This window comes from Grampus griseus (assembly GCF_964374135.1).
Source record: "Grampus griseus genome assembly, chromosome: 10".
Taxonomy (NCBI): domain Eukaryota; kingdom Metazoa; phylum Chordata; class Mammalia; order Artiodactyla; family Delphinidae; genus Grampus; species Grampus griseus.
Genome location: NC_139004.1, coordinates 73774982 through 73788132, shown reverse-complemented (window position 1 = coordinate 73788132; position 13151 = coordinate 73774982). Strand labels below are relative to the sequence as shown.

Below are 13151 nucleotides of genomic sequence, written 5' to 3'. Positions count from 1 at the left end.
CTTGCGTCTGCTGTTTTCATCTCTATAAGCAGTCTCAGTAATTGTTTTCCTCCTGGTTCTTTAAATAATATTTTAAACTACCACTTATTGAATGGCTACGATGCTTGTCCCATGTATAAGGCTACACTTCACCTTGTAGATGGCATATCCTTGAATATAATATAAAACCTGTTCAATTTGGTTTTACTAGATTCCTTCTAGTCTATTATTCTTAAACTCAGAAGATAGATGCTGGAAAATTACAAATTGTTTATCAGCTCACTTTAAGGTTAATAAGAGATCAGCTATGTTTGTCAGAGAATTCTTTCTGAAAATTAGCAAGCTGACTACCAAGGCAAAATATATGGAAGTATATTTCTTTTTAGGTCATGGATTAAAAGAGTACTCTATACAAATATAGCACATAAATATAAAGATCTTTTTCTTTAAATCTTTTCGTGCCAAGAAAGAGAGAGCCACATATATAAGATAGATAGCTATCGCTTTGCAAGGAATTTTGCCGCTATTGGATTTAATTAGCCAACAATTCTTTACCTGAGACATTTTGAGAGATTATTATTCATGAATAATGAAGTATGGATTGAGTCAAGTGTTGTGAAGTGTCTCCAGGTCACACACTGAAATGTTTGTGACAGACATTTCAGAGGCAACATTGGGTCTGGTTAAGCCTATGTCCACGTGAATGCCAGGGAGATCAGCTCGGTGCTTTGTGACCACCTAGAGGGGCGGGATAGGGAGGGTGGGAGGGAGGGAGACGCAAGAGGGAAGAGATATGGGAACATATGTATATGTATAACTGATTCACTATTATAAAGCAGAAACTAGCACACCATTGTAAAGCAATTATACTCCAATAAAGATGTTAAAAAAAAAAAAAAAAAGATCTAGATTCTGACCGGTTGGTTCTTTTGAATAGCCTGACTCTTAATTTATGCTGTGCAAGTTGACGTAGCATCTCTTAAATTTAGCAAAGGTTTTCAAGTTGTACTGTGGCTTGGTCTTTAAGTTTTGATTTATCTCTTTGTGTGGTGAGGACATGCTGAAAGCTACCGTGTAATTGTGAATGAGTTATGAGCTCAAGTATGTGTCACTTAGAGCTCATGTTTGTGGCTTCTGTCTTCTCTTCATTCCTATTTTAGTGGGCCTGTGTCCCCAATGAATCAGAGTAAATTCTTGTGTGGGTAAGTAGCTCAAGAATTTGAAACAAGTCTTCAAGAAGTGCTAGTTGGAAAAGAGATGCTCTAGAACACTAATTTACCATGAGCTATTAGTATTAAAAATGTCAATATAGGAATTAAACACTGTCTGCAAATAGCAATAGGGAGGAGATTAATCTTCAAATTAAAATGCTGATTAAAGTTTAAAATTAGTTTTGGAAAATGGACTTCCACTTTTCTTGCTGTCGTGTTGAGGTTCAAAAAAACTCACAAAACTTCCTAATTACATCTTTAAAACTCTTAATAATAAATACAAGTTTGAAACTACCATGATACTGACTCCCAACCACATTTACAAACTGCTTTTTTTCCCCAATTAAGACAGTCCAGAGTAAGGTGCCAATGATTAATGACTAATCACTTCCTAGGAAATCTCTCTTTGACTCTTAGACTTCTTTGCTCCTGTTGGCCACAGAGAAGTGTGCATATCATAAACATACAGTTAGACGGATTTTCCCAAACTGAACAAACACATGTGACCATCATCTGAATCAAGAAAGAAAACGATGCCAGCACCCCAGAAGCCCCATTGTGCTCCCTCCCTGTCACTATCCTTTTCTGTCACTATGCCCTCACAATCACCCCCTACCTGCCAAGACTAGTTTTACCAGTGTATGGTCTCTTGTGTCTGGGTTCTCTCACTCAGCATTTCATTTGTAAGATTCAATATATCAGTCACTTCAATATAGTGTCCTACTGTGTGACTCTCACACCATTTATTTATCCATTCTACTGTTGATGGGCATTTGGGTAGTTTCCATTTGGGAGCTATTAAAATTATGCCTTTTGGTAGAATTCTATATTCTTTAACACGACTTGGGCCACTTCCACAAGGAAGTGGAACCATCTGGTCTTATAAGATTTACGTTAAATTCTAGGTATTTTCATTCTTGTTACTTTGGAACAGTATTACAAATTTCATTTCTAAAACAGTATGTATAAGTAAATAATGCTTTCTATGAATATAAGCTCCATACTTCTAACTACCCCATGTTTTCCTGCCTGATGCTTAGAATGTGCTTCTATATCACCCTTCCTATCCTTCAAGGCCTGGCTTAAAGAACATCTCCTCCATGAAGCCTTGCCTGATCCTACAAGAAGTGACCTCTCTCTTTTCTGAAATGCCAGACTATTTGGTATATCTCCCTTTTCTCACGTTGCCTTCTGTTATAAGAGCCACTATCCCTTTTGTAGCAGTAGCACCTTTTGAGTCTTGGGGTAACTTAAAGGAATACAAAGAGCTGGAAAGTGATTGTTAGAACTTTTATTAAGAGTTTTTACAACATGATGTCTCCTATGCCCTAGCTATCAGGCACTGTCACAATGCAAACCTGATTCAGGAGTCTCGAAGATTTTTATAGGCTCCAGAATGAGAATAACGACCCAGTTTTCTCTCAATTCTGTTACTCTCCCAACCATATAAAATAGAAGGAGGTTCGTCATCTCATCTTATTAACTGGTGTCCATGTCTCACTTTGCCTCTGCACCACCATTGTAAACTCAGTCTTGTGTCACCTACAGTTCAATAGAATTGGGTCTTATCTGAGGCTCACAAAATTCTATAGGCAGATATTTGATCAATTAAGCTGTTCTGTCTTAAAATCTTTGAGAACACGGATTAGGTGAAGGGCATCAAGTTGAAAGATTATTTTTGTTTGTTGTGTTTTATCATTTTGCTGGAGTTATCAGTTTTCCTTTTAATCATTATCAAAGCTCTGTGTGATTATTAATACTATACCTCCGTATATGTTACCTTATTGTATACTCATTTCTTTAGAACTCTTAATTGCCCTCCTAGATGAAAGCAGGGGCCACATCATACTTGTCTTTGTAACTTCACTGTCTTAGGCTCCCAAAACTGTCTGAAAAAACATCAATGAAAACAAATGGCTTGAATGCTTTATAAGGGAAGGACTTGCCTGGGAGTCTGAGCACAGCTGAATTATATAGCCTTGAGCCCATTATCTTGCTCCTAAAACAAATCTGATTGATATGTCTCCCCTCTTTCCTACAAGGATATTTTGAGACAAAATTGGGTTATACATAACAGTTTGAGCCTTTAAGAGATAGAATTACATAAAACACTTTGCCTCTCAGGAGTTGCATAATTTAGTTAGATGACATCTTGTTCTGGGTCTACTTTAATGTGAAGACTTTATTGCAAGCCTTCTTTTTTAAAAAAATTAATAAATGATTTAGCCTTTCTGGTGATTTTGAAATGGTTTAAGAGACTGCAAATCAAGAATGTATCAAGGGACTGTTAATTACCTCTCTCTGCCACCAGTTGCTCTATTCATGACCCTAGAGAAAGTTGCTTCTTTCTCTCTGCTCACTTTTGGCTGCCCCTTCCAGGGTGTTGTCAGAATACATTTTACTGTTGTATCAAATAAAATCATGGAAATATAGAGTTTTAAGCAAAGTTAGCACCACCAGTTTCTAGCACATAAAAAGGTCTCAGTAAGTATTTGTGGGATAAATTAAGGAATGATCAATCCATTTCCACTGCAGATTACTGCAATATTCCAGGCACGTATTTACTTCCCCAACCTCTGCTTCAATACCTCTGGTGGTGGAGAGAGTTCACTCCCTATGAAGGCCACTCATTCCATTTGTCAACAAATTTAATTACTATCACATGCCACCTTAGACTTCTGTGAGGCTTTTTCTAATTCTACTGGGCAGTTGCATCTTAGTCATATCTCTTGTAGTATTGATCATGATACATTATAATACCCCAACTTATAATACCTGTTAGGTCTCCCTTTCTAGACTGAGCTCCATGAGGACAGAGATATGTCTCATTTTCCTTATACTCCCAGCTCCTAGCATAGTACAGAATGGATGAAAGGGGCCAAGGAAAATGAGAGGAAAGAATAATAATAACAGGGAGCATATGTATTGATTGCCAACCTAGAGGTCTCCTAAGAGAGATGTACTCACCCCAGACGAGGTGTATCAAAAAGAATCAGCTGAGTTTCACACTATTTACATTTATTTCTTTAAGTTCAACCATTTTCATTTCTATTTTGTGTGTGTGTATGTTTTATACCATACATACTATTTTAATATAGTTGTACATTTGTTTAATTTTATAAATAAACATACATTGGAAGGTACACACTCAAACACGTTCTGATAAAGGCACAAATCGTTAAGTTTGGAGACACTTAGTATAGCTGTTTGTCAGGTACTATGCTAAGCATTTATATACATTATTTTAGTCCACCAAAAATCCCATGAGGTATACACTATGGTTCCATTTTATAGATTAAGAAACTAAGGCACAGAGAGATTAGGTGATTTGCCCAATCACATACAGCTGGTAAATGATGAAACCAGGGCCTGGACTCAGATATATGTGGCTTAACCACTGCAGCATTCTCTCTTGTTTTTCTGTCTTAGCATCTACGGTTGTACCCCAGGCACAGTATACGCTTGTGGATTAAATAAACAAATCAGATGGCTGAATTAATCATACTAAGTACATATAAAAGCTTTATTCTTAAGAAAAATTTTGAAAATAAAATTTCCTTTTTCATTGTAAAAGCATGTATTGTCAATGCAAGCCAAATAACATACCTATGTGACACGTTAGAATGTTTAGTTCCATTTCTTGACAGAAAAACTGAAGTGAAGGACAGCAAGTCATGTGTTTACTATTGATCCCAAAGTCAAATGGCTAGTCTTGTTTTCACATCTGATTACTGAACTACTTTTTTTTAATTGAGGTATAATTCATGTACCATAAAGTTCAGGAGTTTTTAGTATATTCACAACATTCTATAACCACCACCACAGTCTAATTTCAGAACATTTACATCACCCCAGAGAGAAACCCCATACCCATTAGAGATCACTCCCCATTCCCTCTTTCCCCAGTCCCTGGGCAATCACGTGTCTCTCTTCTATCTCTATATATTTGCCTTTTTTGTATATTTCACATAAATGAAAGCATACAATCTGTGACCTTTTGCTTCAGGCTGCTTTCACTTAGCATAATGTTTTCAAGGTTCATCCATGTTGTAGCATGTATCTTTATGGCCAATAATACTCCATTCTATGGATAAACTAAAATCCATTCATCAGTTGATGGACATTTGGTTGTTTCCACTTTGGGGCTGTTATGAACAATGCTGCTATGAACATTTGTGTGTAAGTTTTTGTATGCACATATATTGTCATTTCTTTTGCATATATCCCTACAAGTGAATCGTTGGGCCACATGGCCCATGTTTAACATTTTGAGGAACCACGAAACTGTTTTCCAAAGTGGCTGCACCATTTCATATTCACAGCCAGTGGTGTATGAGGATTACAGTCTCTCCACATCCTCTCTAGCACTTATTACTGTCTATCTTTTGTATCATAACAATCCTAGTGGATGTGAATGGTACCTCATTGTCATGTTGATTTATTTTTTCTCGTGACAGTGATGTTGAGCATCTTTTGTTTATTGCTCTCCTATGTCTTTGGAATTTAAATTATTTTTATTTTCTTCTTTTTTAAAGTGTTTTTCATTGGAATATAGACTTTGTTTTTCTTCTTGTGATATCTGTTTTGTCCCAAGAACTCTCAAAGCATATTAAATACTCATGAAATCTCTTATTAGAGATTGCATGACTTCTCAGGGTGCCAAGCTGCTGGAGCCATGAACTGTAAGAATTTAAGTGATTTTCCACTGGCAACTTTCCAGGAAATCTCCACATCACATTATTAGATTGCAAGCTTTCATAACCCCCAAGTTATGATGATGATAATGCTTTATTAAAAAGCTTTTAATGTCATAGAAACACCAAGAATTTTTTTTCCAAATTATATTTTCTTAACTTTTTACATCCTATGAGGCAGAAAAGAAGGCAGTAGCCATCTCAAAGGGTCTTCCAAGAAAATAAGTGTAGAGATTTGAATATCTTAAAAATTCTAGTATATCATGGAAAAAAGCTTTTTGAGCATAATCACTGATTCTAGATGTACCAAAATATTTCGAGATTGTTTTCAAGTTATATGCCAGTCCTGGATGTAAATCACACTGCTCATTCATATGTGATGCTAACATTTCAGCAATGTTGAAGTTAATGTTAGCTACCAAATTTGGTTTAAGCCAGAGAGAAAGGAAAGGGCTTGAAAATTCCATATGCCAGTTTCTTCCCTGTACATTGAAATAATACTTATACTAGCCTCTAAAGATTTGTAGTAGGAGTCTTGACAGATTACACATTGAGTGAAGTCCGTGTGAGTATAAGGGTTTATGGTAGCTCCAAGGTCTTTCTGGCTTTCAGACCTTACATGTTCTTATCTTCAGTTCGTATTTTATTTGATGGCTTTTAACAGCATTAGTCATTCTCAATCTTACTGTAAGTTGAATTTATTTGCTCATAATGTTCACACTGATGAAAATGATCAATTCTCTTGTAAACTGGACTTTTTTATGGAAAGTTATTTTTCTTTTTTAGAAACTGCTTTGAATTTTTGTTTATTTAGTCAATCCTCAAATACTGGTTGGGCAACAGATGTGAGAAATAGAGTAAGACGGTCATGGTGCTTGCCTTTGTAGCACTCATAGACTACCTGTGGACTCCAGAAGCAGTTACATAACTGCAATTGTGATAGCGCTAAAAATGAACACTAAGATTCGGTGAGAGCCCATAATGTGGAGGAACTGATCCAGTTTGGGGTTGTCAGAAAAAGCTTTTCTGAGGAAGTGACACATAATTTGGGCCCCAAAGGACACCTAGGAATTAGCACACAGGGAACTAGCATGTACACAGGCACCAAGACAAACATGAGTTCGATGCTTTTGAGGACCTAAATGAAGTGTGGCTGACACGTCAGGAGGAAAAGACAAGGCGAGGCAGCTGGCACAGGCATCATATAAAGGCATATTAAGGATCTGGGCCTCTGTCCATCGGGAGCCATTGAAGGGGTTAAGGCTGTAGAGTAGCATTTTTTGGTAGCCCATAAAATTAAGAAAGGCCAAGTGACCCTTTGCTGTGTCACTTTCTTCTCTCTTGGTCAGGAATATGACTGGAGAAACTATCAACCCAGCCAGATGAGTGAATCTGAGTTGCAAATGCTAGCAAGCCTACGGCGGCAACAGAACGAAGAGCTGGAGGATACTGGGGCTCCCCATGGCCTGAGCGCATCCCAGCTTGACAACTGTAATGTCAGCATAAGTACCAGCAGCGATGACACAACCACCTGGAACTCCTGCCTGCCACCCGTGAGTCCAGGGTTTTGCATCTTTGTTTACTGCCTTTGTCACAAAGCCCAGCCTTGCCTGGGAAAACTAGGGCCAAATGAGGACACTGCTATGAAATCTATTCTGAAATAGTGTTTTAAGTCTGGGGGCATTGTCTTGTCTTAAATCATCTTATTTACCTTCAGATAAGGTATGTTCATTGTGTGGTGATATATAAAACCATACATTGAAAGAAAAAGAACAATTTTACTGTAGACTCTGGGTATCTCATTGTATCACCACCTCCTAGCACAAACTCTGGCACATAAAGCAGGCTCAACACTTGTTAAAGAAGTGTCTGTTAAATGAACAAACAGAAAGGAGGAGACTATAGATATATGAAGTGTTGGTTCGTATATGGCAGCAGCAAAGAACCTTCTGTAGAAGTCACTGGATTTATGCTGACTCCTCCCTGTGCCTAAGGGCCATGATAGGCACTGCATATGCTTCAGCAGCTTGTATTTTCCTATATGTTCATACAGTTAAAGCCCTTTCAAATATGACCCATCATTCTCTCTATAGACCAGCAGACTGCCTGAAGCAGGCCAAAGTCTTCCTGTTTTTCAGGTGAAGAAACTAAACTCTGGGCTCAAGCTTCCATACCTGGTCAGTGGTAGAGCCCAGAGCAAAGCCCAGTGTCTTGACTCAGTCCATTCTCCTCTATGATTATCAAGGATCGTATGGTTTAATTGGAAAGACAAAGCAGAAACATCCACGAACAGTCCTGTGCAACGTAAGAAATGTCATGAGACAGAATAATAAAATCATTATTATAATGATGGTAATTAGAGCTACCATTTCTTTAAGCACTTAAAAACATTTTAAGATCTCCATAGGCCGAAGGAACATTTACCTATAATGCTACATTCAACATCAGATCAAACATATTAAAATGCACTTTTCATCCAACAGTAAATATAACTTTTTTACCGGACAATTTTTGAAAGGAAATATAAAATGGTGCAACTTTGATTCATGCTTATATAAAATTACATAAAGGTTGAGTTTAAGTGTAGTTGACGGTGGATATGTTATGTTTTAAGTATTTAGTTAAATATCAATTTTTCAGTTTTCTTTTTCTATTTTAAAGTAAAATTTTTTCCAGGTCTCCAACTTCTTTGTAGATGTTAGAAATCTCAGAGGCCCTGACACTGAGCCTTGTGTTTCTAACTTACTCCTTACTGCTATCCTATGTGGTAAGCTCTATCGAGTTCCCATTTCCAGATGAGAAAACTGAGGCTCTTGAGTAAAGTGACACAGAACTAGTTTGGCATGACTCTCAATTCTAAGCTTCCAAACACCATGATATGGTGACTTCTCGATCTGTGACTTAATTGTCAAATGAGTGCTACCAATATCTAGCAGAAGTTGAGATTTCTGCTTTGGAGGGAACTTACAGGTCTTCATGGAGGAGGAATTCAAATTGGTTCTAAGTAGATGTGGGGGGAAAAATGATATTAATTTTTCCTCAGGGTTCTTTTTTCCCACCTTGCCCACTTTCCAGGTTTCTCTTGCCTTACTTAGTTGTGCTTTCATTAAACTGAATGATCAAGCATACATAACACCTCAAGCAGCCTTGGTCCCAAAGAGTATCTACCCACCCAGCAAAAATACCGCTGTGTGCTAGTTACTCAGAGTATTCTTATAGCCAGAGCTAAGAACATAAGAGTAAGTTGCAGATTTTTGCCAATGCAGTTTACAATGGAACAGAAATATTCCTTTCTTATAAAATACTTCTTAGCAGTCATTTAAACCAAAAGTAAGAAAGAGAACAGTGGCCTCCTGAACAAGGTCATTCTGTCATGAAGTAGCTCAGAGACCCAACATTACAAAGAGCAAGCTGAGAAATGATTATTTAAGACTGAAAAGGCTGAACTCTTGGTTGCCCTGGGTACCGTGTCCTCATCACTGTCCTGTTCTGGCAAGGACTGAAGTCCTCATGCATGACGACTACTTTGCTCTAAAAGTTCACAGCCAAAAATAACCATTGGTAATGAACTTAATAACGCCTTTATTTGACCAAATGAGAAATTGAAACCAGTCTATTTTTTTAGACAGAGAAAATCATTGAAAAATCTACCTTTGGTATTCATAAGATACGTTTATTATTACATCAAATTCAGTCTATTTCAATGTTGGAACTATCACCAAATGAAAAAGTGCATTCCTTAATGAACCCTGCATCTTGTTGCTCATATTGAGTTTAAATAGAGCAATTTACAAGAACCACTATGGTGTTTCTGGGAGCTCTTGACCTTCTCTTTAAAAGTTGTACCAGAGCAGTGAAAAAGAAGAAATGAAAGAAGGCATAACTTTATCACAGCAATATCCTGCTTTTTCTTGTATCACAGTGATGGCGCCATCCTCCATGCTGATCCTCCACACTGACACTTCAACAAGAGATTTGGAAGACATCTCCATTTCTCCCACTCCTTCATTTCCCGTACCCAGTTGGTCTCCAAATCCTGAGAATCCTCTCTCCTTTTTACATCTTAACCCTCCCTAATACCATAGCCCTGGCATTTCATTTCTTATCCAACTTCCTTCAGCAGTTTCCTAATACTAAGGTACCTCCAGTCTAAGCACTGTAGCCTGATGGTTAGGAACATCGACTCTGAAGTCAAATAGCCAAGGTTCAAATCCAAGCTGTGTAACCTTGTAAAGCACTTAGCGCTGTATCTGAGACATAATAAGCAATTAATAAATTAAGATTATTTGTCATTATTATTCACACTAGTTATCCTTCTAAAGCCCTGATCTGATCTGATCTCTTCCCTGCATGAAGTCCTTTCATAACTCTCCATTGCCTCTTTAGCCTGGCCTACAGGGCCCCCCGTGATCTGAGACCTGCCCCCCTTCTAGGCACATCTCTCACTGCTCCCCACCTTTCACTGCGTCCTTTAATCCCAGTTGTAATTCCCTAAGGGCACTCTGCACATATCCTTGTACCTGATTATCCCTTAAGACTTAGCTCCAAAGCCTTCTTTAACCCTTCTCCAGGCCTCATTGAGAGACACAGCGTCCTTTCTGCCACAAGAGCCAGGATTATCTCCATGCTAACTCTCACCACAACCTAGCTTATCCATCCCACGTAAATTCACTCCACGTATTTTTTTTGATTGGTACAATATGCTATGGACTCCGAGTTCTGAAAGGAGCAGAACTAATTCTCTCCTTTAACAAGATAACCTCCTCTTTGTGCTTTTGTTTCTCCATCACCTTGAAATGAATTTTTACTTCCCTCATAATCACTACCCATCCCCCACCCAACAAGACTGCTGCATACTCTAGCTACACTGCAGCTTGCCCATCACTGTCATTCCTTTTGTCCACATCATGTCAGTGATGCCATTGCCCATACCCTTTCCTCTGCCTGGAGACCCTCCATCCCTCTTCTCTACACTGAACACTCCTGTTTTCCAAGGCCCGACTCAGATGTCCCAGCTTCATGAAACCCTCCCTCCTGCACAGAATTGTTTTCTTCCTTCTCTGGTTCCCGTTATCTTCAGGCTCAGTGATAGCACTTACCACATCAGGTAACCATTATTAGCGATATCCCTCAGGCCTGGCTGTGATCCCCTTGAAGGCAGGACTGGCACAGAGCAGACACAGGACTGGCACAGGACTGGCAGCCAGCACAGAGCCTGGCATGAGGTCACGCTCAGTAGCTGCTGGTTGTTAGTCGTTGGTTGAATAAATCAATCAATAATATTAAAAGATTCCTTTTTTACTCTAAAGTTAAGGTCGTTTCATCAAAATTCCAAAATAAACATCAGCTGTGCTTTGCTTAAATAAGTCCTGAATGATGCTAGTAATATTTTACATTTAAGATTTGATAGATGGATATTAAATATACACACAAAGAAAAAATCTCCCTCTGGGCAGGACTTGGTGACCAGTAGTTTAGAAAGAAGATTTAGGCAGGTCACATTCAGTTTGGCATCTTTACCTAATGACTTTAGAAACACTGCAGTCAAACCAGGAAGCCAACGCAGAGCAAAATGCAGTCTTTAGCAAAATCTATTGTGTTTACTGCAAGCTTTGGTTTCTCAGCTTTCCTCAGCATCTGTACAGTTCAGAGTAATATGTACTATTTAAAAGGTGTTTAGATATAATAAATTAGTCATTTTAAAGTGTAATTAAATGTAACTGTATTTCTCATAGCAAATTGGCTTTTGTAGGCATCTCTTGCTAAATAAATCAAGCCTACTGAGAAAACCATTGGCCTTTGACAGACAGATTTTTCAAAGTTTCCAACTTAGAACCAAATTCAATTAAAACAATACTTTACAACTTCTTTGGAAACCAGGCTACAAGTAATCAATTTTGGAGGGTTTTGTTAGGAGTAGCCCTCGTGAGATTTATTCAAAAACTGGGCTCTAGGCAGCCTTAGGAAGAAAACTAGGAATTAGTTATAATGGATTCTTAAGTGAATTTTATTTTGGTGAAGGATTTTGATTGACAGCATAAAATTATGTCTTGAGGGGTGTGTGTGTGTATGTGTGGTGTGGTTTCTTTTTAGGAAGAGGAATAGTTGTTAATAGAAACAGCTTCAAGTGATGACCAAAAGAATTTAGACTCTACATCAGCCAGCCTGGGCTCAAATCCCAGCTCTGCCATTTGCTAGCACAATCACTGATAAAATGGGAATAATAAAGACCCTTCATCGTGTTGGCATGGTGAGAATTGAATGTGTACATGGAATGCGTGTGCCCAGTGCCTAAGAGAGTAGGCTCACGCTAACTGTAATATGCTGCTCCCCCAAAGATGTTCTCCTCAAAGGGCCACTTGAGTGATCAGAAAAGATTTCTAGGATATTTTCCCTTTTTATGACCACTGAGGGCTGTAAGAATGGGCAGATGTTCTGTTGTGCTTGTTTTGATGTGAACTTAACCATTAGAATTCAGACTGACCCCTCAGAGCTTGACAAATAAACTCATTATTTCAATATTTCATTATTTCTCGGTCCCACCTCTAACCTAGATTCAAGAAAAGTATGCCTCATGTGCATGCTACCCTGTCAGCAGATGCCTCAAAGCCATCATTCCTTCAAGTTAACAATTCCCATAACCTAATATCAAGCATGTAAGACTCCTCAGCTTGTTAAAAAAAAAAAAATCCTCACATGTATCCATCAACACGGCACACTGCAGAGCATGATATCTGGAGAAAAACGAGGCAAAATGCACTTAATAGGATTACAAGCATATGGTGAGGTTCTCTAACAAGTTATTTATGGTCTTGATTAACCTTGCAACATTTTTGCCATTTTCATATGTTTTACGTAACAACAGAAAAATATTGCCTTTACCTTTTAACATGGCAGGATTATCTTATCTCCCGTCCTTTAATTTAGCCTTCAATTCTCTCCCTCACCCCAAAATTTCTAGCAGCTTGATTATGGAAAAGCAAAGCTTTTTGTGCTCGGTGGCAGTTAATTTCGCGTGAGTGTAGTTTTTGACACTAGTGCATAGCAACAGCGCCACCAAAAGGACAAGGTCCCAAGTTTCTAGGATCTGTTCCGTTTTTTGGCTCATCAGCATATCAGTGTTTTTTACACGATGATTGCTGGTTGCTATGTGTCCAATATGTAATACATTGGCATTTCAGGCTCTTTACAGGTAATAGGTCTTAATTTGTTCTGGCCTGTAGATTCATTAACTTCTTAGCTCTCTTTGGGTATTAGTTTTCTTTTA

General features: G+C 38.2%; 1 protein-coding gene across 1 annotated transcript in view; it reads left to right on the top strand.

The window, feature by feature from the left end:
• CFAP20DC (CFAP20 domain containing) overlaps positions 1-13151 on the top strand; it is a 266609-nt gene that overhangs the window by 198855 nt on the left and 54603 nt on the right. The window contains exon 14 of the mRNA XM_082663225.1: positions 7234-7437. Within this exon, the coding sequence (XP_082519351.1) occupies positions 7234-7437 (204 nt within the window). The remainder of the gene's footprint in view (positions 1-7233; positions 7438-13151) is intronic.